General features: G+C 42.0%; 2 protein-coding genes across 3 annotated transcripts; both read right to left on the bottom strand.

The window, feature by feature from the left end:
• Positions 1–5729: 5729 nt before the first annotated feature.
• LOC115009298 (zinc finger and BTB domain-containing protein 34-like) lies at positions 5730–16522 on the bottom strand. Its single transcript, XM_029433210.1, has 4 exons — positions 16145–16522; positions 11083–11159; positions 9567–9681; positions 5730–7566 (listed from the first exon to the last, which is right to left on the bottom strand). The coding sequence occupies exons 1-4, from the start codon at positions 16419–16421 to the stop codon at positions 6584–6586; spliced, it is 1452 nt and encodes a 483-aa protein (XP_029289070.1). The 5' UTR covers positions 16422–16522; the 3' UTR covers positions 5730–6583.
• Positions 16523–19348: 2826 nt separating this feature from the next.
• On the bottom strand, positions 19349–23579 carry LOC115009272 (zinc finger protein 2-like). 2 transcript variants are annotated; one of them, XM_029433165.1, is made up of 5 exons: positions 23125–23177; positions 22167–22254; positions 21522–21592; positions 21171–21294; positions 19349–20935 (listed from the first exon to the last, which is right to left on the bottom strand). In XM_029433165.1, exons 3-5 carry the CDS (start codon positions 21552–21554, stop codon positions 19707–19709), a joined length of 1386 nt encoding a protein of 461 aa, XP_029289025.1. In that variant the 5' UTR covers positions 21555–21592; positions 22167–22254; positions 23125–23177; the 3' UTR covers positions 19349–19706. The 2 variants fall into 2 exon arrangements, with proteins under 2 accessions (XP_029289025.1, XP_029289016.1); XM_029433156.1 differs by lacking the exon at positions 22167–22254 and having other exon boundaries at positions 23125–23579.
• Between the last annotated feature and the right edge of the window lie 3286 nt (positions 23580–26865).

Here is a 26865-nt window from a genome sequence, read left to right as displayed (position 1 = left end):
CCCTATCCACTCTGCTTTGTAGAGATAAAGTTGTCTCGTTTTCTTTTATGTAGTGACTTTTGCTAGTCAAATGAAAAATGAAAAATTTGCTTTATTGGCATGACTATAATGACATACAGTATTGCCAAAGATTTGTGTGAATATTTATAATTACAGCAAACATAATTACATATACATGTTTTAACAATAGCAGAATTAGCATGCTTTCTTTAAAAGGAAACCCAAGTACTTTTTATTTTACATGAACAAAAAAATAAAAATGATAAAAGGAATCATATAGGTAAATGAATGATAATCGTATACATTTTTTACGTGGTTTTATCTGTTCAATCTACTGGAGTGCCATCAAAACAGCATATAGCTCTGCTGTAAACACAGTCAGGTAGTTGGATGTTCTTTTGTAAAGACCCAAATTCAGCCCCTGGACATCCGATAGCAGCTCCTGTTGCATCAGCTGCTGGATCCACCGTTTTATCCCTCACTCTGGCCTTGTGTAGATCCAGATCAACTTTCGGGGTCTTTAGCCGCCATACTGGCACAGCTACAATACTGCAGGGCAGAATTCTTGACCAACATCCCTTGCCATTAAGACCCAAACCCACGCAAAACCAGTGGTCTGTTCCACCCTTCTCTCCCAGCTCTGCCCAAAGTACTTCAGTATTTCTTCATATGAATTCATTATTTCTTTCAGGTAAACTAATTCTCTCTATAAAGGCTACATTTTTCGTTGTATTTAACAAAGTATTCCTAAAATATAAACTGTTATTTCCAATAGTATTTATATGTAACATGTTCAACTGTGAGTTAATGAGCAGGGACAAATCTTCACAGCCTGTAGTGCCCTGTAGTTGCCACGCCAATCAATCTTTTTACATTAACAATTGTGACGTCTTGAGAGGTCGGGAGCTTTCCTCTGGGAGCTCTCGAGGTACGGTGCAGGAAATGAAGACAGCCAACACATAGTTGTCAAACTTAAATCCGGTGTATTTAGTTTTCTTATACAGGTTAACTTATTTCTCTACAGACAAACAAAACAAAACAGGTATTCAAATCAAAACCTCTAGTTGTCTTCTCTTCACCTCAGGCACTGTCTCTTCTCGCTCCACTGTCTCCCTCCCCTTTTAGCTGCCATACTAGGGCACTCAGCTGATATGGTACAGCTGGGCAGCAAACCTTGTGCTGACTGCCCTGCTGACTGTTGGTTTTGCAGTCTGGTGGCTTGTAATCCCTGGTGCATCCACCGGGAGGGAATGTATCTCCCATCTATGACCCTCCCTCTCATGACATCACACTTCCCCCTCCCCTGGCTTGAGGCCTCCAGACGGGTGAAAGAAGCCCACAGGACATCTCTTCTGGATAGGGCATCTGCATTCCCATGGTTCCGACCTGCCCTGTGAACAACAGATAAATTAAATGCCTGTAGGCTGAGAAACCACCTTGTTACTCAACCGTTTGTTTCTTTATTCCTTGCCATCCACTGCAAAGGGGCATGGTCTGTGACCAGTGTGAATTTACACCCTATGAGACATCAAAAATCAGCCAGACATTCTTTTTCCAGTGTAGAGTATCTTTTCTCATAGGACAGTAGCTTCCTACTACAGTAGAAGATTGGGTGCTCCTCCCCCTTCTGCACCTGGGAGAGTCTGTCCCAAGACCTACCTCTGAGGCGTCAGTCTGAACAACAAACTCCTTGTTGAAGTCTGGGACTGCCAGCACTGGGTGGGAAACATAAGGCCTTCTTCAGGCTTCAGGCCATTTCACCTTTCGGGTTTCTCTCTTAGTTGTCAGATCTGTTAGGGGGCAATCAAATCCGAAAAGTTAGGAACAAAGCGCCTATAGTAGTTTGCAAGGCTTACAAAAGATTTCACCTGTCTCTTTGATACCGGGCGTGGCCAATTTTGGATGGCCCTCAGTTTAGCAAATAGCAATTGCGCCACTCTTTTTCAATTGACTTCCTTAGCATGGATTTTAGTGTCTTGTTGAACCTCTCTAGCAGACTGTCCGTTTGTGGGTGGTATAATGATGTTCTGAGGTGCTTGATCCTTAGGAGAGAGCACAGATCCTTGGTGACCCGAGACATAAAAGGGGTCCCCTGGTCTGTCAATATTTATTTTGGGATCCCTACTCTACTGCACAGGAGGAACAGTTATTTGGAGATATGCTGGGCCGTAGCCTTTCTGAGGGGAATAGCTTCTGGATAACAGGTAGCATAGTCCACCAGGACCAGTATAAACTGATGCCCTTGAGCACTTTTGGGTAGGGGACCAACAATATCTAAACCAATCCTTTCAAAGGGGATTTCAATAATTGGGAGTGGGATTAGGGGATTTCTGTATGTGGGCCGGGGTGCAGTGAGCTGGCATTCTGGACAGCTTCAGCAATAATTCTCAACTTCTTTGTGAATGCCTGGCCAGAAAAAAACTGCCGTTCTTTCTGCTTCCTGGTAGATTCCTTGAAGCTCCTTGCTCTCCCCTTCAGAGGCTTCAACAGTCTCACTGGATGATGCCGCAGCGCCAAATAAAGCGCTCACTGGAGAAGAGGTTGAACTAGCCCTGGACATAATCTTAGAACCGCTTCTCTTATGCTTGCTCTTACCCCTGGGCTGTGATATCTCCCTGGATCGTCTCTCTTGTATTTCCCTTCAGAGTCCGTGGAACAGGGGGCAATCTCAATCTATTAGGAGTGGGACTGGCAGGGCATCCCCCGCATTGACTTCACACATGCCTTGTGTTGTGACCAGCTTCAAAGTACTAGTAGGGTGCTGGCCAGTGTCACCATGTCCCTTTCTGTGACTCCCCAGTCAGGAACGTGGCTAGGATACCGACCCACTGGTCTTTAGGCCATTTTCCTCTGGTAGCTGTCATCTCAAACGCAGGGAGATAGGACTCTGGATCGTCGGTGGGTCCCATTTTAGGTAAAAAGATCACTGGCCCGGATTATGAGGTTGGAGGCTGATGGCCTTGCTCCTTGAAGCTGGCTCTTCTGTAACCTGAATTCCTCTTCCTTTAACACATTTGATTGTATTTGCTCCTCCAACAGAGCCCGGCTAGTCTCTACTTGGAGCTGGTTGCTTTGAGCCAGCATCTTCAACATTTCCTCCATCTTGTTTTCACTGATTTCCAATAGTGTAAAGGAAATGGTCAAATCCGTAATGGATATTCGTACTCTTAATTTCTCTAAACCATTTGTAACTTCTTCTTTGCATAATAGTAACATTTGAGTTTGTCGGTATTTGACCATTTTAGATCCCAGCGTGTCGCCACAGAAGCATCATCACATCTGATGGGAGCTTATTGAGAACATTTATTTAGATTTTTGTTGTAGACGCCTGTTTGTGCCAGAATACAGAAAAGTAAACTAGGGGGAAGAAGAGAACAGAAAGACAATTGATGCCTTTCAAAGTAAAGGTTGCCTTATTTTGTTTCAAACTAAAAAATAAATAAAGAATATTAAAGAATGATATTGTCCAGATTGACGCTGAACAAATGGCACATTTTAGCAGAGCATGCCATCTACATTTTAGAATGAAACAGGAGACCTGACTGAACTAAAGACAAACACAATTAAAAGGTGTCTTTAATTCTAATTGTAATTGTTTTTCTTCCTGACCCTTATTGCTCTGTGTGTGTGTGTGTGTGTGTGTGTGTAAAAGCATCAAATAATAAAATCGACTGCTCAGCTGTTAGACACTTGTAGTGTGAGTGAAGTCTGAGATAACAGCGGTAGCATCTACTGAGTCATATTTACGTTTTGTGATAATCAGGTTTACACATGTATCCATTTTGTATCTTTTGTCACTGTAGAAAAAAACTTTCAGTCAAGTCAAATTCAAACATTCATTCTCTGTCAATTGTAAGACAATTTTCCCCACAGAGGAGTCTAGATGCTAAAGAAGTTCCAGTTCTTTACAGTATATATGATATTACACCACAGAAATGATGCCAACAGCACAGCCAAGTTCATTGCAAACGTTTTACATGTTTAATGATACCAATACATTTTTAAACACATGTCTCAAAAGAGTACTAAAAGGCAAAATATGTGTTAGCTGTGCAAGCTACAGCTAGTGCCAATTACATACAAACACCTACACAGACAAACACTCTGATATATAAGTTTTTACTTTACATCTTTTTACAGGCCTTTGTTCTTTCATTTTTAATTAGGAAAAAATATGATTGACATTAAAAAAGACTGTTACACCTCAGGCTGAAGGGGAATTAAAACTCTGCAGGGCCTGCATCTACTGGGCTTTGGGTCTAAAAAATAAAACATTCTGATTCCAATTCTGGAATCAGACCAAGAGGTCATCTTCTGGACAACAGCATGTTCCCGCTTCTATTCTTAAGAAATGAGGAGCAAATAAATATACTGACAAGAACAAAATCATGAACACATGAATCGTACATAAGAAAGTGCAGGCCTGCACCACATGATTTATTCAACAAGTGCCAACATCAACCATTCAACATCGGGCTGCCTCGAGAAGGCCACTCATAAAGGATACCGTAGCAATATGAGTAACAGAGTAGACTATATATGATCAAAACATAAAGAAAAACAAATAGTGTGTTAGCACTGCCTCCGTTTTTTGTCCATAGCTTTAATGACATGGGAATATTTAAAGTGCTTTAAAAGGAAAAGTCTGACATGTTGCAGATTATACTACTACTTGTCTTCTTACTTGTCAGAAAAGAAGAAGATATGGTATTTACAGATAGGTCCAGGGCGTGGTTAGTCTAGTTTAGCACAAAGACTAGAAGCAATAGCTTGTTAGCAAGGTCGTCATAACTTTAAAAAAGAATTCCCAACAACTCCAAAGCTGCGTTATTTTTATGTTGTATCTTATTCACTAGCACTTGACCAATACATCTCAAGCTGGGGTTCATAGTAAAGACGGTGCTTAAGACTTATTTATTCATGATTTCAATTGGCTTGATTAAGGATGCTGGGACAGCTGACGCAAACACAGTTTTCTAAAGTAAAACTAAGAAATGTTGTGTGCTGTCATTGTTCAGCTCAGTAAAGGCTCTGTAACACATATCCGTATGGCGGAAACGTATACGGAAAATAGCTCACAATTTGTCAGAGTCCAAATACGTCCAACTTTTCATCGGATCGGAAAAGTGAATGTATACAGATATGTATGTCTAACCTATTGATAAGCGTATCACTTACTTATACAAAATGTATCAGATGAATGCCCAACGAATGCATAACGTATACAAAAATATGGTGTATACAAAATATCTGCAACACGCTGGTGTACGTTGATATAAGGTAAGGCATAAGTAGTATTTGTTAAGAGCACGCTGTGTTACGCTGGAGTACGTTGTTGAACGCTGAGTCTGTGAAAATGTTTTGAACGTGTTCAAACTTTTCGGACGTACCCAACGTGTGCTTCATAAGTTATGCAGATGTTACACATAAGTTACGTTACGTTAGACATACGTGAATACGTTAGAGGTACGTTAGATATAGGCTACGTCGGCTGACGGTGAATCCTACAGCCAACTTATTGATAACGAGTGGATAACCTATTCATAACCTATGTTAAACATATGCCTGACGGAGGAGTAACTTATTAAATGTGTTTCTACAGTACAACTAGCGTTTTGGGGACTTATTGGGGTTTGAATATAGTGCTCATCCTCACTTCAGCACGTCTTGATGAATACATCAACCCATCATCAGAGAGCATGGAGGATGCTGAGAGGCTGCGATAAGAGTACATTCTAGCTGTTCTCCAGCATCAGCATGACGTGAACCAAATGGCACTTTTCCAGCTCCGTTGGCCAGACGCTCTGATACGTTTTGTATAAGTAAGTGATACGTACACTACATATGTTGACATAAAATACAACATGCCACTAAGACAGCTTTGGAATTGTAATATGTAGCTGTTTCCTGTTTGAATGAGCTAGGATAACCAAGACATCTCAGCATCCTTTGATATTGCACTTTGCAGTGTGAGAAATTAAATCTTGTAAAGCCAGCTGTCCTAAAAAAACAACAAAAGCTGGAAGTGTCTGGAAATTTGAATCTGGATTTAGAAATCACAGTAGAATAAGGCAATAATAGATTTTTGTTTCTAACACGTGATTAACGTCTGAGGATTTAAATGTATTTTAAGTCAATTTTATAAGTTCATCTCGTTATATAAATTCTATAAAAAAAAAAATAGAAATGGTTCTGTTCATCCTGTTTCACAAGGTGATCAGTGGACAGTGCAGGTACACCGTGGTGTTAGCTATGTAAACACAAACAGACCAATGACAAATTGATGTATAAAGTGTTATCAACACTGTATCAGGCACTCTTTTACAGTCTACTCTGTGATCTTCTCTCAGTTTGAAACAAGGAGTAAGATAAGGTTGAGAGGACTTTAGGGGAAATCCTTTCCTCCACAGAATTCACATATTACTGCTATGATCTAGGACAAATATCAACTCTACGTGCCATGATATCACAGGATACAGCTTGCTTCTTTGTTTGTGCTGCTAATAAGATGCTAGAATTCCCATGTAAAGAATGTTGGTCTGTCTACAGGCCACACTGGGACTGCTGCCGGTGTCTGCGAACGCTACACATTTGGCTGAACGACTGTCCGCATCGTGAGCAGCTGTAGGGTTTCTCCTGCGTGTGGACTGTACGATGCCTCTTGAGGTGGCTGGAAGAGATGAAAACTCTTCCCGCACAGCGTACATCGATAACGCCTCTCCCCAGTGTGAATAAGGAGGTGGACCCGCAGGTTGTTGGGTTGGGCAAAGCCTTTTCCACAGTGGGGGCAGGAGTAGGGCCTCTCTCCTGTGTGCACCCGTTGGTGCTGCTCTAGGGCAGCTCCGCTGGGGAAGACACGTCCGCACACAGCGCACACCACAGGCTCTTTAGCAATAGCAGCGCCGCTCCTGTAAAGCCGCCTCTGGCTGGTCGTGGTGGCAGAGGGAGCTGTAGGAGGAGGAGGTGGTGCAGCTACGACAGCAGCAGCGGCAGCGGCCATATCAAAGGAGGCAGCAAAAGCAGCCATTTCATGAGCGCTACTTGTGAAGAGCATGGTTGGAGGGCCATCTAGACTGTCTCCCCCTCCCTGCGAGGTGAAGGAGGCGGAAGGGTGGCTGGTTTCTGTGTTCCCTAAACCCAGCTGTGCTACTGCATATGCTGCACCAAGATGGCTGACCCTCTCCTGCATCCAGGCCAGGTCCAGGCCCAGACTGTTGAGGCGGTCGGGGCTGGGCTCATCTGAGACTACAGGGGCTGACAGCTTGGAGGTATGAAGTTCATCTTCTGTAGCATCATCTGTCTGGATCTCTGGCTTCAGATCACCGTCTGTTAGGCTCTCTCCAAGGTCCCTGCAAGGGGCTTCGGGGGCCGTGACTCCTGCACTGCTGACTGTCAAACTGTTGCCCAGAGGCATGGTGGCTTTGCGTTTCGCTCGAGACCTGCAGGTTAGGTCCATTGTGGCATCAGTGGGAGAAGAGGTGGGCTGGGTGGTGGAGGAGGTGATGTTGGTGACATTGGTGTCAAGAACAATTTCACTTGGGGGGGGATCCTCACTGGGCTCCATGGCTGAAGACGGACAGACAGGCAAAGGGACACAGGGACACAGAGTGAGTGGAGTTAAAGGAAAAAAAGATAAAATCAAAAGGGATTCAATCAGAAAACATTATTTCTGTTGGATTTTATAAAGCCAGACAGAAAGGTGTGATGAGGGTTGACAGGAACAGTATCAATTTAGGGAAATCAAAAATTTGAAATAAATCCAATCCCAATCATGTGATCTGGTTAGCCAGCTAAAAGAAGAAAGCCATGGTAAAGTAACTTCCTGTTGCCAGTAGGTGGCGCTATGACTATTATTCAAATCTGGAATGTATATGTCTTCAGGCCTTTGACGTGTGAAATTTGGAAAAGATTTGACCATGAGGAGTCGAGTTACAATGGTTTCTTTTGTTATGCAGAAAGCGCCGCCCAGCAACGCCGTTCAACGAAAACTCAATCTTCTCTACGAAGAATCCAACGCGTCTGTTCAATCTGCGAGGAGGAGGTTGTAAAAGTACACAACCTGTAACTTCCAGTTGCCAGTAGGTGGCGCTATGACTATGAGTCAATTTTGGCATGTAGATGTCTTCAGGCCAGGACTCTTATCAGGCTTTGGAAATTTGGGTGGGAAACATTGTTTGCTCAAGTTACAACAACAAACTCCTCCTGGACATTGAGCGAGGCGACGGAGTGATGACTGCAGACAGAGACAGGCCTGGCCAGCGCATTTATATATTTTATCAGCAATTGGATTTAAAAATAAAGATTCCGGTCGTAAAACAGCTGAATATCGCAGCTGATATTTGGTCGATCCTTATGCTGTGTTCACACCAAACGCAAGTTTGACTGCGGCATCATTAGTGTTTAGTACAACAACAGGTAATTTAGCAGACGCTCTTATCCAGAGCGACTTACAGTGAACTAACTACAGGGACACAGTCTCCCTGGAGCAACTCAGGGTTAAGTGCCTTGCTCAGGGGCACAATGTTGACAGCCCTTGTATTGAACTCACAACCAGTTTATTTATGTCAGTTGCGCTAGTGGCTGGAGAGTAGGAGGGGCTTACCTCTGTGTAGTTACCAACAACGTTTCATCGTCCATAAACAAAATAACCACTATTGCTGCACTATTGCTGCTTTGTATAGTCCCAGATACTCAGGAAAACCAAACGCCGTCGTCTCTTAGCTCTAGGGGTGGGCGATATGACCTAAAATTTGTATTTGTATTTTGTTTTTTGCAGTGACGCAATTATATCACAGTTTTACAAAATTAAAAGAGACATTCATTTCAAAACAGGATTCTACTTTTTTTTCAACTCTATTGGCAATGCAAGAAAACATATCTTAATGAGTTACTGTAATGTGATTCATTCTCAAAGTTAGTAATAACAGCCATGCTGTTGTTTTGAGTTGTGAGTGAAAAATCTGTATCTTGAACATCACATATCTGTTGTTCTATTAAGTTTTTTCACCTCTGACATAAAGGTGCCACATCATATGTGATCTTTTAAACTACAAATATTACCAGCCTGAAGAAACTGAATGCTGACATAACCTTTTACATACTAACTCACATGAAGAGTTTGAAAAAAAAGACACACTTTGCGCAGCGTAGACGCTGTTGGACCAGTACTATAGAAAAAGAGAGCAATAAACCGTCAGCAGCGTGGTCCTCAAAATTATCTGTTGAGGGCTAGCAGTAGCAATGCTGTATGTATGGACACCACAAGGATACAATCTGCAGCAGTTTGTGATGATGAAATATGTGTACCGCCCACCCCTACTTGGTTCATAACTTCATTCGGAGGTGCACACAGCTCGGTGAATTAAATAAACTAATCAAACAGCTCACCTGATCAAGGCCAAAAAAAACTACTCGGTGAACATTGAGTTTAGATTGTTTTATAACAAAAATGTCTGCTGTGTATAAAGGTGTATTAACGTGGAAGATTGACTGATCATCTAAGGTGTAAACCTTATATCAGCATATTTTGCTTTGTAAACATTGAAACCATTCAGAGCCACACTCACCAGTAGAAAGCCCACACTCTGCCCTGATGTTGACCTCAACCTTGAGGTCCAGGTTGCAGTCATCTCTTTCCATTTTCTCCTGCTTCACCAGTGGCAACACATTGGTTTCCTCCTGCTGTTAAACAATGAAAAGCAGATGGAACATGACATAGACATATTTGCACTTATGAGATTTAATTTAACATTTAGCGACCATGGCGTATGCAGATTTATACACTAGCCAGACCACACAAAAGCCACAGAGGTGTAGTGACCGCTCCAGTAGGAGGGAGGAGAGCAGAGATAGAAGCTAAGCTAACCCAGCTAGTACCTAAGGCTATTCCACTATCCAGCCTGCTCCTGGCTGATGTCTGGTCGTATAACATGGAGAAAAGATGGATGAAATAAGACTCAGGCTAACCCGGCACCGTCTGAGACAGTTGTGCCCACATCTTACAGAGACCTGGCTCTATCGTGGCATGGTAGAGTGTGGATGAAGGTGGTGTTTGCTCCCAGTTGTTTTCAAATAGTTTAATATATTAGGGCAAGTTTTTAGTGGGGTTTTTTTTGCCGGATTTGTTCAAAGAAGTAGCCGGGGAAACCCTGGTATGTTTGTCCAATTTACTTTCCTGCCAGTAGCCGTCTGCTCTGCTGCATCACCCGGCTGGTCTCAGCTCCACTGACGATCCACCTCTTTGTTCCATTTTGAATTAGCCGGGATTTGGCGGAGTCACCACTAGGGGTGGGCGATACTGCAAAATGCAGGCCCAAGTAAATACAGGGCCAGTATTGCCGATTCCGATACCGATTCCGTTACCGATACCAATTCCGATACCGATACTTTTTTTGAAAGGCCTCTGCCAGTGACTTCTGTCTCAGTGCCGGGGGTCTGTTTGTGTTTTGGGCATTCCCCTCCTCCTCCCTCCGTTTACTTTGCAGCTCGGAGTTCTCTTTTGGGTGTGTTTTTAGATGTTTGTATAAATTTGTGGTGTTGCCACAGTACCTTATTTGTTTTCTGCAAACATCGCAGCTTGCAGTATTTTGGTCTGCAGCTATAAAATAACACCAAACGGTGCTCCTCTTCTTCTCTGCCATCATGCAGCCAGCAGTGCACTGTTGAGTGACGTGACTGCATGCCGGCAACACTCACAGTATAGCAGGGGAGGAGGGGGAGGGGGGCAGAGTGAGCATGAGCGAAGTGAGTGAGAGGAGCGGTGTTTGCACATGCACAACCATGATGATTTAACGGGAGTTGTGTACTGAACGTAGAGAAGAGAAACTTGATATCGATACCAACATTGGTATCGATACATCGATATTTTAGATCGATCCGCCCACCATTAGTTACCACTGCCAAGATGGCAACGGCTAGCATCCACGGCTCTTTAGAATGCTACGGGTACATCAATGTTTCATACAGTCTATGCTCAGCAGTGTCTTTCGCCTCTGAATTAGAGGGAAGAAGGGATTCCTTACATACCGTAAAACCCTGTGAATCTGTAGACTCAATAGAAACATTCTGCTGATTAATCCTTACCGTTGAAATTAGATGGAGGGTTTTGTCTTCAGAGGCAGCAGGAAGAGGCAGCACCATAGGCTGTTGGTCGTCAGCTCCTGAAAAAATAGCACAGAACACTGAGCAAGTGTTGTCCACAGGACTTTGTCTGCGTTATAATTTAGCATTAACTACTATCTCTTCAAAGTTATTCCTTAGCTTCTGAATGAGCTCCTATAGCTTCAGAGTGCTTCAAACTGTCATATTATGCTATCTCATTTCTAATCTTGATTGGTCTGTTCTTATGTAAAACATATTATCCGATTGGCAGTCTGTGACGGAGGGGAAATGTAGTGATATAGTAGTATAATAAACATATACTAGCATACATCTAACCATCAATTAAAGGGAGAAGAGAGTGCACCAACACTGCTTAGGGTTGCTACGCATCTATTCAAGTATTTTTATACATGTAGAAACTAAGAATGGATTTATGGCACAAGATCTTAAGATCTCAAGATGTTTACAGAACATAACAGAATATGGAAATGAAGATAGGGCAGCTGTGTCACAGGAGGTCATCCACTAATCTGAAGGTTGGCCGTTCGATTCCTGGCTCCTCCGGGATCGCATGTCCGCATGTCGAAGTGTCTTTGGGCAAGATACTGAACCCTAAATGAGTTTGTGTGAATGAGCATTAGATTCTATGATGAGCAGTTTGGCACCTTGTATCATCAGTAGGAATGTGTGTGTGAATGAGTAAATGGTAACATGTAACAAAAAGCGCTTTGCTTAGTCAGAAGACTAAAAAGGCACAATATAAATGAAAGTCCCTTTACCATCCATTACCATGGGGTATAAGGCCTGTAGGATATTAATACACAAGGACAAAGGAGAGGATCTTAAAGATACTATTAAGCTATGTGACAGCTGTCTCCAGTGTATGCAGATATTATCAACACCTCACTAGAGACATGCATACCAGCCTGCCTCAAAACCTCCACCATCACCCCCTTCCCTAAAGACAAGGATCACAGGACTTACCCCCTACAGCCCCGTCGCCCTGACCTCTATGGTTATGAAGTCTTTTGAGCGCCTTGTCCTGTCCTACCTGAAAAACCTCTCGACCCACTCCTGGGTCCCCTGCAGTTCGCCTACAGAGCCAACAGGTGTGTAGACGACGCAGTCAACATGGCCCTCCACATGGCAGGAACCTATGCCAGGACTTCAGCTCCGCCTTTAATTGCACGAGCCTGACACCACCTGCAGGTGGATCACAGACTTCCTCTTTGACAGGAAGCAGCATGTGAAGCTGGAAAAACATGTCTCTGACTCCTGGACCATCAGCACTGGTTCCCCTCAAGTCTGCGTTCTTTCCCCTCTGCTCTCCCTGTACACCAACAGCTGCACCGGTCCGTCAAGCTCCTGAAGTTCGCGGACTACACCACCCTCATTGGACTCATCTCTTGTGGGGATGAGTCTGCCTACAGGTGGGAGATTGACCATCTGGTGACTTAGTGCAGTCAGAAAAACTCAGTGCTCAATGCTTTAAAAACATTGGAGATAGTAGTGGATTTTTGGAGGAATGCATAAACTATTTGATCACCTCTGGCTGCAACACAACACAGAGACGTCTTTGACATAACGTCAACACTGTTACCTCTTCACACTCTGTTGATAATGTTAGTTCATTGTTTTAATATGTTAAGTTTAAATTCTGGCAGATCTTACACATTGAACCATTAATGATCTGTCCAAGGGACAAGATTGACTTGCTTCACCCTTTTTTTCCAGGACGCCACAACATCCGATTGAAAGGTCAGAAAGGTTGTTTTGACTTTGTTTAGTTGAAGGCCCTGTCACACATATCCATATGGCGGAAACAAATGCCGGCGTATACCAAACATACGGCAATACGCTGGTGTACGTTGATATAAATTAAGGGTAAGTTGTGATCGTTTGAAGGACGCAGACGATACGCCGAACACGGCAGACATACGGCCCTGTCACACAGTTCCGTATGGCAGAAACATATTCCGGCGTATATGAAAAGTAGCTCAAAATGTGTCAGAGTCCAAATACGTCCAACTTTTTCACAGCGGTGTTGTAGCTGACTTATACATAACAAATTATTATACGCAGGTCTAACCTATTGATAGCGTAGCACTTACTTATACAAAACGTATCAGAGCGGAGCTGGAAAAGTGGCATTTGGTTCACGTCATGCTGATAGACTAGAATGTAGCCTAGAATGTACTCTCGTCGCAGCCTCTCAGCAGCCTCCATGCTCGCTGATGATGGGTTGATGTGTTCATCAAGACGTCCTGTGAAGAAGTGAGGATGAGCTACTCACAGGGACCCTATATACTATATTCAAACCCCAATAAGCTCCCAAAATGCTAGCTGAACGCTATCTGTATTGTAGAAACCCGTTTAATAAGTTACTCCGTCGTCCGGCATAAGTTTAACATAGGGTAAGAATAGGTTATCCACTCGTTATCAATAAATTGGCTGTAGGGTTCACCGTCAGCCAACGTAAACGTAACGTACCTCTAACGTATTCATGTATGTCTAACGTAACGTAACTTATGTGTAACATCTGCATAACTTATGAAGCACACGTTGGGTACGTCCGTAAAGTTTGAACACGCTCAAAACATTTTCACAGACTCAGCGTTCAACAACGCACCCCAGCGTAACACAGCGTGCTCTTAACGAATACTACTTATGCCTTACCTTATATCAACGTACACCAGCGTATTGCTGATATTTTGTATACATTATGCATTCGTCTGATATGTTTTGTATAAGTAAGTGATACGCTATCAATAGGTTAGACATGCGTATCTGTATATGTTCACTTTTCTGATCCGATCCGCTGAAAAGTTGGACGTATTTGGACTCTGACAAATTGTGAGCTATTTTTTATATGTTTCCGCCATACGGATATATGTGACAGGACCTTTAGTCAGTCAGGCTTACTGCTAAAAGGAATCACTACTTCATCAACATTGTTATTGCAGTGCACAGGTTTTAGTTGATTAGTAAAGTCAGGCGCGACAAGAGCGCGATCTCTCAAACACTTTGGATAAAAAGATGAAAGTGGCAGGGCTGGCTTTTTCCACCCGTAAAATTGCAGTAAAAGTTCTCTTTTGCAGCATTTAATCAAACATACCCTTGAAGGCATTTAAACTAAGTTTTGTGTAGGAGTTTGTGTGATTTTAATTTTTACTGAAAATGTATGTTGGTTGCAAATATTGGTTATCGGCCTGTCGGTCTGTCCGACCCTGGATCATGGATCCTCCAGCAGTAGCTCTTTCTGAGCTTTCTTCCATTTTTTCCAAGTTAACGTTATTTTGAGGAAGGTTTTCTTTATCTGAATCAAAGCCTCAGGACAGAGGGTGTTATATGTTGTACACATTGTAAATCCCCTCGAGGCAAATGTGTGATTTGTGATACTGTGCTATATAAATAGAATTGTCTTCAAAACAACTTATGAAGACACAGAGCAATTCATTAGGAGTGGTGTTTGCGTCCACCTGATGAATGTCATTACTTTATTACTACATTATTTCAGAAAATGTAACAAACTGAGGTTTGTTTATGAAACGGGAAGACTACCAAGAATGGGTAGCAAAGGGAGTAAACCAGTTGAAGGGACACATGGGCCCATTGTTGATCTCATTTTTCAAAATATGGCTCTGATAGTTTAAAAAGTGTACAAGAATGGTGTGATGAATGTGTTTTTTCCGCAGGAGGGTCGTTAAGTACGGCACAGATACGGAAACGAGGCATGATCTCCAATGTTATTTTATACTATTTTTTAATTCTGCTATTTTTATACTATTTTTAAATTCTGCTATTTTAATACTATTTTTAATGGTACTTCACACTCATTTACATTTACTCTGTGATTATTGTACTGTAAATGCTCTTATTCTGTCCTTGTACTAATTGTTGTGTTTTTGCTGTGAAGCACTTTGGGCTGCAATTCTTGTATGAAAGGTGCTATACAAATGAAGCTTATTATTATTATATTATTATTATTATTACAATATTTACTCTCTTTTAGCTGTTTTTGGTCTCTGCAAACTCCTGAGGGAAATATCTGGATGTTCACCAGCTAGTATCTAACTGTGTCTGTCTGTTTCATTAGAGCCTTGTCACTGAAAAGAGCTGCCTGCTGCTGCTGTAAACAAGGCTGCTGAGAGCCATGAGACTGAACCAGAAACATTAACTATTGTATTCCTCGCTGAGCTCAAGTGGAGGTGGTAGTCTAACTCAGACTGTACAAGTCTCATATTAGCTTCATTTGAAGCTAATATGAACGAGGACAGAACGAGGACTGTAGATATTGTCCTCCATCTATTACACTTAATTTACTTTACTTTAAAAAGGGATGTCTTTGCAATCAGTATGAACAGGAAGGACAATAACACTTTCAATGTGCATGTGGACATGTGACTGCTGTTTGACTAGTAGGAAAAATGTAAACCTATCATTTAAAGGTGGCTCCTGCTTTATTGCCTGATTTTTAGGCTTTGTTTTAAACCTTATCAAAATCTAGTTTTATGAATTTCATTATTTTATTTTGTGCTTATTACTGTTTACTAAAATTACCGAGACAAACAGAGGCCAGCTTCTCCAGTGGAGAAAACTGTACACATTAAACAGAGTGGAAGGAATAGGGGTTAGTAGAGGGGTCATGAGGATATCTCCACATTTGGACAAATGAGACCAAAACTATCTGCATATAAATGTAGTATAACTGTCATTAAGGCCAGCCTGCCACATGGTGCAGTGAGGTGTGATATAATGTGTGCCTGTAAGATGCAGAGCTCCACAGTGGAGCACAGTAGTGTGTGTGCTCAGTTATGACAGCACAGCTGGAGAAGTTAGAGCAGTATAGAAACAGACTGACAGCCACTAGAAGCTACTGCATGGTCTCATATTCATCAAAGACTGAATGCATCAACTCATTAATAAGCATATTACTGTATGAGGTCATGTCTGTGTCATGACTCCTTCACACATCATGTGGCAGTGATGGTGCAACGCAGCAGGCCAGCTGCAGCCCTGCCTCTTGCCTTCTCCATCTATTTACCTTCGGGTGGCCTAAAATTAACGGCGTGCATTTCCTCCCTCTGACTCCGTCTCCTCATCTTCCTCTCGGAGCTCCGCATCTTCACGTCTATTTCTCGCAGCTTCTGCCGCAGGGCATTGTTCTCCTTCTCGCTCTTCTCACGCTCCTGGTCCATCTGAGAGCGCAGCGCCGCGTAGCCATCGTCCACCAGTTTGCAGATCTCCGCCACTGCCGAATTGGCCAATATCTCTATAATCGAGGCGATTTGCGCTTGAAAGCCAACACAGTCCGCCATCATCGCGAGCTCTGCCTGTCAGTTCCTGTACGGACAGATGCGCGCGGCAGGCGGCTACTGCTGCTGCTGCTGCTGCGGTGCACGGGCGTGAACAGATCCACACTCTGATATGTGACTGCTGAGTGTTTCTCTCACTCTGTCTGCCTTATTTTATGTGCTTAGAATGTTGTGGCTCTTGAGGTGCGAGAGTCGCCTCCTGATGACGTCAGTTTGTTGTTCATCATCACTTCACAGACAGCTGTGTCATTCTTTTTTGTCAGTATAAAAATCTCATTTAAAAACAATCATTGATGCTACAAGGTTAGGTCCTTTTTTGTCAAATCCCAAAAATATTTTGGTTTAAACTGTGCCTTCTGTGACTCCCACAATGACACTATCGTCCATCTGTTCTGCAAGATTCACACTTCATATCCGTGCTGCGGCGAGACATCTGTAGGCTATATTTATCGTGGAAAATGATAATTTTCCAATATGTCATTTTGAACTGTGCCTAACAAAAAAAGTTTTAAGCTACATATATATATATATATACATATATGTATATAAACATATATTTTAATTCTGCTATTGTTATACTATTTTAATTCTGCTATTTCATACTATTTTTAATCACACTCATTTACATCAACACTGTGATTATTGTACTGCAGGGGTCACTAACAGGCGGACTGCGGTCCGAGTCCGAGTCCGGACCCAGACCCGGATATTTTTTTAGCTTTGCGCATTCACATTCGCTCCGCTCTGTATCACGAAGGGCGGCGCTTTGCACACACCTACACACACACACACACACACACACACACACACACACACACACACACACACACACACACACACACACACACAGAGGGGAGGAAAGGAGAGGAGTGAACTAGAGAATCACCGCACTCGTTTTTACGGCACTGGTTTAGCGGTTCAGGAAACTCACAGACCAATTACATGCGAGTTAAGCCTACCCACGTGATGCTACGCAGCCAATCAAATCTGTGCATTCCAACCCGCAAACATTGCGATTCTGAATACAGACAGATGAGAGACGAGAGGTGCGTGACAGACGGAAAGACGAGTTAGCGATACAGGGAGAGAAGACGGAGAAAGGGAGAGAAACACTGAAGTTGAGACGAGTGAGCGGCAGACAGGTAGAGAACAATAACTACTCATGGCGCTCTCCAAGAAGAGAAAAGTCAACAGAGCTTTCAACCCAGAATGGACTCATTCATGTTCATCCTTCCCACTGGAGCACAACACCAGCGTCTCATATGCTCAGAGACCGTGGTGCTCATTAACAGTGGTGATGTGAAACAACACTATGAGACAAAGCACAACGTTATTGACCAAACATATCCACTCAAGTCTGAACTGAGGGCACAGAAAATAAGCAGTCTCAGAGTCCAATATGATGTTGATTTGTGACAAAATAACGCAAATAGGCCATCTGTCAGCATCATCAGCCACAGAGAACAGTTTAACCTAGGATGTGCTAGTCTGAGTTAAACTGTTCAATTGTTAAAATGTGTTGAGACTGATTTATTCTAACATTGAGACTGTTAAATCAAGATGTGAAACAGTTAAAGAAAAAGGGAAACTCAAGCTGCTGCTACACTTTATTTTATGTTTCTAAGATTAAGCACTTTATTTTAAGATGCACAATTTTATTTATTTTCTCAATTTTATTTTTAAATGCAGCCCGAGAAGAACATCATACATATCTACAGTGTGTGTGTGTGTGTGTGTGTGTGTGTATATATATATATATATATATATATATATATATATATATATATATAGTTCAATGTTAAGTGACAATAAATATTGTCAAAGTGTTTTTAAATTGTACTTTCTTAATTAGATTTGACAGTCAGTTGATGACGTGCAGACGTTGATACAGCTACTAGGCTACTTCAATATATATATACACATCACACTAATTCATAACCCAGGTTAGACATTATGATGCTCTGGACCTTTGCTCGCAGAAAATTTCTCTAACTGGACCTCTTAGAATTTTAGTTGAATACCCCTGTTGTTCTGTAAATGCTCTTATTCTGTCTAATCTTGTACTAATTGTTACGTTTTTGCTGTGAAGCACTTTGGGCTGCAATTCTTGTATGAAAGGTGCTATACAAATAAAGCTTATTATTATTATATTATTATTATTATTATATATGTATATATACACACATATGAGTATTGTGAGTATTAGCCTGGGCTTTTATTTGCTTCAGTCCATGAACTCAACCAGCCTAGTTTTGTGACGGGTGTCTATACGAGACAGGCCTTCAATTCCTTTCACTCAGCAAAGATGGAAAATACTATAAAATTGTTTATTTAAACCAGAATGTATTTTACTTGTTTAAAAATGAGCTCAGTCTCTTTGATCTAACGATGTGTAGCATGTCTATATTGATCTGTGGTTATTAGTCAAAACGTGTAGCCACACCCGTCGAGTAAAAGGATAAATAAAAAGGTAATGTTTTTTATAAAGAAGAGAGAGGAAGCTGTATATTTTAACTACACTGTACCTGTGAAAGCCCAATTAGGGACATTTGCAATAGCTATAAACTCTTTGTGTAGCAGATCAGTTTCATCGTCTGTATTGGAACTATAATAAATTGCATAGACGCTATCAAATAAAAATGTAACTTAATTTTATTCATGCTTTTAATTATTTTTAATGTATATATTATTATCATATATATATATATATATATATATATATATATATATATATATATATATATATATATATATATATATATATTATTTAAAAAGTATTATTGTTTTATTCTTTCTTTTATATTCACTTTTAGTGATTATTTAATGTATAATACAATTACTCCGTTTTTTGTTTGGTATTATAATGATGTCTGATTTATTCTGTGTGACGTATGTTCTAATAAAGTTGGAAAAAAATCTAGAGGCAGTTTTGTTTGACATTTTATTGTAAATAAATAATGTGTATAAATGTCAACAGCACAGTCTGCTACATTATTTGGACAGACATTATGATGAGCCCCACTGGCTTCACATTACACCTCTCCTTCAGTCCCTTCGGCTTACCTCCGCCAAGGAGGCAATGTTTTTGGTTGTTTGTCAGCAGGATTACGGAAAAACTACTGGCCTGTTTTTCATAAAAGTGTTGTATAAGGGTGAAGGGTTGACTAAGAACCCGTGACATTTTGAAGCGGATCCGAATCACAGGGCAGATACACGCATTATTCTTCACTTATAGAAACAGCCTTGGCAGAGGTGTGCGCTCTCCGAGTGCCCTTCTAGTTTTGTGTGTGTTCATTTGCCGATGTGGATGCTCTGGTGGCGGACCAGGTTTCCCAGCACAGAGAAGCTCTTGCCACACTTGGTGCAGCTGTAGGGTCTCTCTCCGGTGTGAACGGTCTGGTGCACCTTGAGGCTGCAGGCCTGCGAGAAGCGTTTCCCACACAGGCTGCAGCTGTAGCGCCTCTCCCCGGTGTGGACGCTCATGTGTCTCTTGATGTGGCTGGACTGGGAGAAGCGCTTGCCGCACTGAGAGCAGCTGAACGGTTTCTCTCCGGTGTGCACCCGCTGGTGGGTTTTCAGCTGGTGTGGGTGGACAAAGGGCTTCTTACAGAGGTGGCAGTGGTAGATCCTCTCTCCGGCGTGGGAGTGCTGGTGTACCACCAGTTCTCTGGAGGTAGAGAATAGGCAGCCACATTGCTGGCAGCTGAATGCTTGCTCTGTGCTGCTGGGAAAGCTTCTGCTCCTGGAGTCAGGTGAGGCATCACTGAAGGAGGAGACAGTTAGAGAGTCTGACTTGGGAGAGTTTCCAAAGCTGAACTGGAAAGGAAAAGATGAGGATGACAGGGGCTTCTCCATGCACGTGACTCTGTTTGTGGAGTGTATGTGAGGAGCTGTCAGAGACCTGGCCACCTCCGGAGAGGAGAACAGGTCATCGAAGGAAGAGGAGTCCAAGCTGCTGGCTTCCAGCTCTGCTGCTTCACTCTCTGTGTGGTGACTGGTAGTGTTAGTTAATCTGCTGTCACTCAGACACTCATTTCTAGTGACAGAAACTAAAGGAGTATATGTCATAAAAGCTTCGGACCATGAAGGTTCAGCCTCCAATTTGACCGGTAACACTGCCTCTCCCCTCCAGTCTGCTGCAGCACCACACTTCACTCCAGTGTTTGTATGGGACAGCTCTGAATCCAGTGTCTTTATCACTGTAGCCTCTACATCAGTAACTTTACTACTGCTGGACTCAGCAGACAGACAGACACTGGAATCCACAGCGTGTTTGTCTTCTTCTTTGGTCAAGCCTGTCATTTCTCTGTTTGGACCACCACCTCTGTAGATCTGCTCTGCTGGATGAGAGAACCAACACTGAGTACTAGCCTCCTCCTCTCCTTCTTTCTGCTGCTCAGTTTCAGGTCTGGCAACATCCCGGTTTTCATACGGACCTGAGACACTGACTCTGGGGAGTTCTGCTTCCATTCTCAGAGGGCGGTCGCTCTCAGCAGCAGGAGAGAGAGACTGAGGTCCGACTAAAGAAAGGACGGAGAGAAAAAGACAAGATTATATCAATCTTCCATCATAATCGGCATCAGTTCACGCAGCTATACCTTCATACCACAACCTTAATCTAAAAATGTGAGACAATACACACAGTGAGTTTTGAATGCTGATTATTATATTATGTAGACTCAAATTATTGAAATGTAGTGTGTATTAAATGTTTGGTCAAAAACTGTTAAGTATCTTTAAGTCTTTCACACATACTGCTGATGTTAGGAGCTGCATGATGGTCTTCCAGCAAACTGCACCCTGTCAGCTCTTCCTCCAGCTTTTCCTTCTTTATCACAGCCACCTCTGGCTCCATCAGCTGCTCCGTAACAACCACCGGCTGGCAGAGAGAAAACATGTATGGGAAGACATTACTGCTGCGGCACTAAACATCTAATCACTTTATTTATCAGCAGCCATGCACATGCATACGTTGTTCATTGTCCCTTTAACACAACCTTTACTTTAACTAGTTATATATTAGCTAGCAAGTTTTAATTTCTCACCTCTATTGTACATGGACATTGACAGTAGACATAAGTAAGACAAGCTGACAGCAGCACTAACCTGTGTCTGCTGAGGGTCAGTATTCTCCAGCATGATGGACTTGACTTTTCTTTTGGTAATGGCAGAGCCGTCTGCTCAAAACAAATCAGAGGAGTTTGTTACAATTTGTTCACTTTTACACTTTCACGTTACATCTCCTCTTTGCCATGTGCCTGGTGATTAAACTTTAAGTGTCTGCAATGGTATTGTTTTAGTTTTTCTAATTGTAAATCAAAGCTGAAGTCCAGAACTTTTGTTGTTAAAATATCCAATTTCCGTCTCCTGCATGATGGAGTGTTGTTGGGCGTTAAAGTTTACATGTCCAGCTGTTCAGTCTCAGTAATTTTCTTATAACAAAATATATGTCACCATACACACTACTTTATTGTGTCATTGCATCACCTCTTACAATAACATTGATGTTACCAGCCCATGCAGCTGGATACTGTATTTACATTAACTATTGTCGCCCAACAAGTCACAACACCGACTGCTCTGCCTCCTTTATATTAATTCAAACATTATTCTTATCAGATTTATGGATTTTTGTATTATATTTACATTAAGTATGAGAAGAAACTAGTTTCCATCTTTAAATGTATATTATATTAAGTAAAGCATACGGTTCTGACTTCTGATTTACCAAACCAAGAAGTGGTTAAATACCTTATTTTGAGTGTCTACATCAGGGAGCTGTAAGTGAGGGGAGATGCTCAGGCTGCAGGAGGTATTTCTACTGTAGCATAACAAGATCCTGTTATAATGACATTTTTCTTTTATTACAACATATCAATTTATTTCATTTTAATAATACATTGACACTACATCTACACTCACTTGAACAAGTAGTGGTATGTGGTTCAGGACAAAACACTTTAATAATAGAAAAAAAGAAACGAAATAACAAAAACTAGTCAATGTCTGCAGATAACACTGAGCTCACTATGTGCACACTGACACACTTTCATTTCAGTAAATTACTGTCAAATTCATCAAACAGAACATGGTAAATAGTAACCCTGAAACATATTAAAACACAAATTAGCCTACATTTTAAGGTCAAAACATCACCTCATTTGCATTTTTAAGAATTGAAAATTGTGGATAACCTTGTTTGTTAGCTTTTCCAATGATCAGAAAACCATACTGTTGTATAACATATTGTATCTTTTTTAAGGAGGATAAATGTGTCTTAAGTTGACTGGTAAGCAAATAAGGGTCATTAATATTTTGAACTTAATAATTTCACAGCCTGCAGTTGGATATTACCTTTTTGCACACATCTGTATTGTTAATTTGTAATAAAGTTTTGCAGTTGTGAAATTATTTTGTTCATGTGTGGAAAAAGTTATTATTTGCACGTTTCTAGCTGTAGAATAATTGTGTGCATGTGTGAAAACGTCTTGTGCACAGAGATATAATTTGCACATGTGTAAAAACATATCAAAGCAGGCATTATTATTATAAGGAGAAATGTGCACCATCATGTCGAGGCAGAAGTGGTATTTCTGCAGTAAGACTCTTTAGAATATTATGCTGTTAAAATGTCTAATGAGTGGAGCTTGGTGTCTAGTCCTCCACACAGGACACGACGCTGGGTTAGTTTCGGATGGAGCACGCTCACCTTTCCTGCTACAGATCAGCAGCAGATGCGGGGGGGTTGGCTCTCTGTGGTACTGCTCTCCTGAACGGATCTCCATCAGCCGCAGTCTGCTCTTCAGGGCCAGGTTCTCCCTCTGGTTCCGGGATACTTCCAGCCTCAGGGTGGCAAACCCGTCGTCCACGAGCTGACAGATCTGAGCCACCGCCGCGTTAGCTAACACCTCCATGATGGAAGCCAGCTGAGTGTGGACATCCACACAACTCGCCATCCAGCCCGGACGGTGCGGGACGTTTCTCCAGCGAAACTACTACGCTGTTGTTTGCTGAAATTTATGTCAGCCTCATATGGTCACACATGAGACATGTGAGAGGAGACAATATTAGTAATTCTCTGCCTTGACTGCCGGTATAAAAAAACGTTTTTTATCAATGACAATTTGATTTATATGTATTTCTTCTTCTGGTGAATTTTGCAGTAGACTAGAGGAAGCAAACCCGTATTGCTGCCCTCCACAGGTCCTTTGTAAAACTCCACTGATAGTTAAATCCTGAAGTAGTCATTATAGCTTTTATTGATTTACAACCTTCTGCTGTGATTAGAATATTGTAATAATCAGTGTAGATCTGTTTATGATGATCACTGACTAACCTGCATCTTTTTTCTTGAAGCAATCTAATATGGAAATCAGATTTTGGCAAAAGCCATGGCAGAACAGGTGACCACCAGCATACTGCCAGGCCCCAAGACAAATCTTCCACTCCGATCTCTTCCCATGCTCTTTCACCCAGAGAATTAATTAGACGATGATGGTGCAATTCACATTCATACTTTTATTATTACGCTTCTGTGACTGGCATGACATGTCATTGAGTGGTAGGATACACAGGCACTCCAAAAATAGACACAAACAAATAAAAGGTACCGATAAAAACAAAAAGGCTAATACAGCCTAAGGAGAGGTTTACCCCTTGTAAGATAGGTGCCGAATATATCTATATTAAAATATATATAATTATGGTCAGAACAACATATGGATGGGGTATTTGATATTGCAACAGAAAATGGGTGTCACTTACATAGAATGGGCTTAAATAACCTATGAGTTATTCAACAGTTATTGTTGTTTTACATTACCTGATTTGGGTTACTTCAATTGATTTCTTAAACAGGATTAATTAGGTTAATCACCTTGTTAATTACATATACAAATTTGCTTGCTGAAGTACTGATGTACAGTAGTACTTGTTTTAAACTTAATCAGAGTACATAATTGTTGGTACTCATAGTCACCTCATTATAAGCATTATATCAACATTTTTGTTCTCAAGAAAGGAGACAACTCTTAAGCCTTAGGAGTTGTCTCCTTTCTTGAAAACAAAAATGTTCTCCCCTTTTGAGTTACCACATACCTCCTCTTCACACACAGTTTCAATCGCCTAACACCACTGTAAGTGCAACTGGGCGGTAAGAAACAGAGAAAAGAAGATATTCACTACATAGAGCAGGTTGTACTAATTGGAAGATCAGCGGTTAGATTTACCTTTCACGTGGCAGGTTGCCACTGATAAAGTTTACGTCAGGATCATGAATCGTGACAGCGCCTGCTGCCCTGGTCCTGCTGGACACCGGGAAGCCTTTTTGACATTTTCCTGGATTCATCCAAACTTTCTCTTTTTTCAACACAACATAATTTCTGTCAAATGTTGTATTTGTACTATGTTGTTTATCCTGTAAACACGACATCTATTGCACGTCTGTCCGTCCTGGGAGAGGGATCCCTCCTCAGTTGCTCTCCCTGAGGTTTCTTCCATTTTTCCCCCTTTAATTTTGGGGTTTCTTTTAGGAAGTTTTTCCTTGCCGGTTGTTACAGCAAAGCTCATAACTTCCCTACCTCTGTTTGTGGTACTAAATTAAGGCAACTTTTGGGCCAGCTCTCTCTATTTGCTTTCTTTATAACCCTCCTGACCTTTGACCTGAGTTTCTTATATTCAATTGCATGGCTTTCCAAGGAACTGTTCCTCAACCGCCTGAATGCTTTATACCAGGGGACTTCAACGTTTTTCAGGCCAAGGACCCCCAAACTGGTGTAGCGTGGAGCAGGGACCCCCTACTGTATATATTGTATAGAAGAGGCTGAAAGAGGTGGGGCTAGGGGGTTATGCTTGAACAATTAACCCTAACCCTTTTCTTTTAGTTCACCCCTCTCCGTTCCTCCGCTCTGTCTCTGACTGTAGATGTGTGTGTCGGGAGTGAAGTCCCGCCCTTCGCGAAACACAGTGGAGGAGGGAATGTGAATGCGCAAGGCTCTCCTGCTAGCTAACGCTAGCTCTGTGCCACCGTTAACCCACTGGACAATGGATCATTATACTCCGTCTCCGATCTCCACAGCCTCAACCACCACCCGCCTCCAGACTGCATCAACACTTTCATAGAAACTGGAATATTCCGCAGAACCCATCCACCATACAGAGGCCGTTTCTTCACTTAAAACTTCACATCCCCAAACTCCATCCCGTCACTGTGTTCATTCAGTCGCATCACCACTTCCGCATTACGTCACCACAACAAACAGCACGTGAATTTGTCCAATCTCCGTCTCCTCCCTCAGTCCTCCCAACCAATCACAAAATAGCGTTATCTGAAACTGGCCCTGCTCTTCACAAAAGTTAAAATTACTTACTTGAACAATGAGCAGCAGCATTTATTAAAATATCTAAAACATATTTTAAACAGCAAAAAAAAAAAAAGTTCCTGAGGATGGATTGCAACGAGACCCATTAAAAGAGTCTTTGTGCGTTTGCAAAAAAAACTCTTAATATTTGTGATGGGTGGACTTGCTCAACAATAAAACCCTCATTTTAAATTAATTCATCACCGACCATAACCTGGACTTCCTCTGTCTCACTGAAACCTGGCACAAACCCATGGACTATTTTTCACTCAATCAGACCACACCCACCGGATTCACATACATCGATAAACCTCGTCTTGAAGGGCGGGGAGGAGTTGTTGCTGCAGTCTATAGAAAGGACATTAAAATAACCACCATTTCCACTCCTGCCGCTCCTTCATTTGAACACCTCGCTCTTGAACTCTCTGGTTTCACTCCCCGTCCCCCAAGCCAAACCCCTCCTTTGTATCCGATCTCTCGGACTTTCTGACCCAGCTTTGTGCAATTTCACCCTCTGTTCTCCTCCTGGGGGATTTCAATATCCACGTCGACGACAACTGCAAACCTGCCATAGACTTCCTGGAACTGCTCTATTGCTTCAACTTCACCCAACACATCAACTTCCCCACCCACAGCCACGGTCACATCCTGGATCTAGTCTGCTCAACTGGTCTGACAATTCACCAACATTCCAGCCTCAACCTCAACATCTCCGATCATCTGGCAATCACCATGGACATGGACATCCCAATCCCCAACGAAAAATGTAAAATAAGCTTCACAAATATCAAATCTCTCTCTCCGATGCCATTTCCAGTAAACTGTCCACCTCCCCTTCCCTGCTGTCTGATAATCCCACAGAACTGGTTCATTGTTATAACAACACACTCTCCCTCTGTCTTGATCAACTGGCTCCCATCAAAACCAAAACTGTCACATTCACCCACTCAGCTCCCTGGTATACTCCTGAACTCCACACAATGAAATTCCGAAAACGGCAACTTGAAAGACTCTGCAAGAAAACCTCACCATTCTCATCCTCTTCGACCTTACTGCAGCTTTTGACACCATTCACAACACCATCCTGCTCT

This window comes from Cottoperca gobio, chromosome 1, assembly GCF_900634415.1.
Source record: "Cottoperca gobio chromosome 1, fCotGob3.1, whole genome shotgun sequence".
Taxonomy (NCBI): Eukaryota; Metazoa; Chordata; class Actinopteri; order Perciformes; family Bovichtidae; genus Cottoperca; species Cottoperca gobio.
Note: the sequence above shows the minus strand (reverse complement) of the source record. Positions and strands in the feature narration are given on the sequence as shown.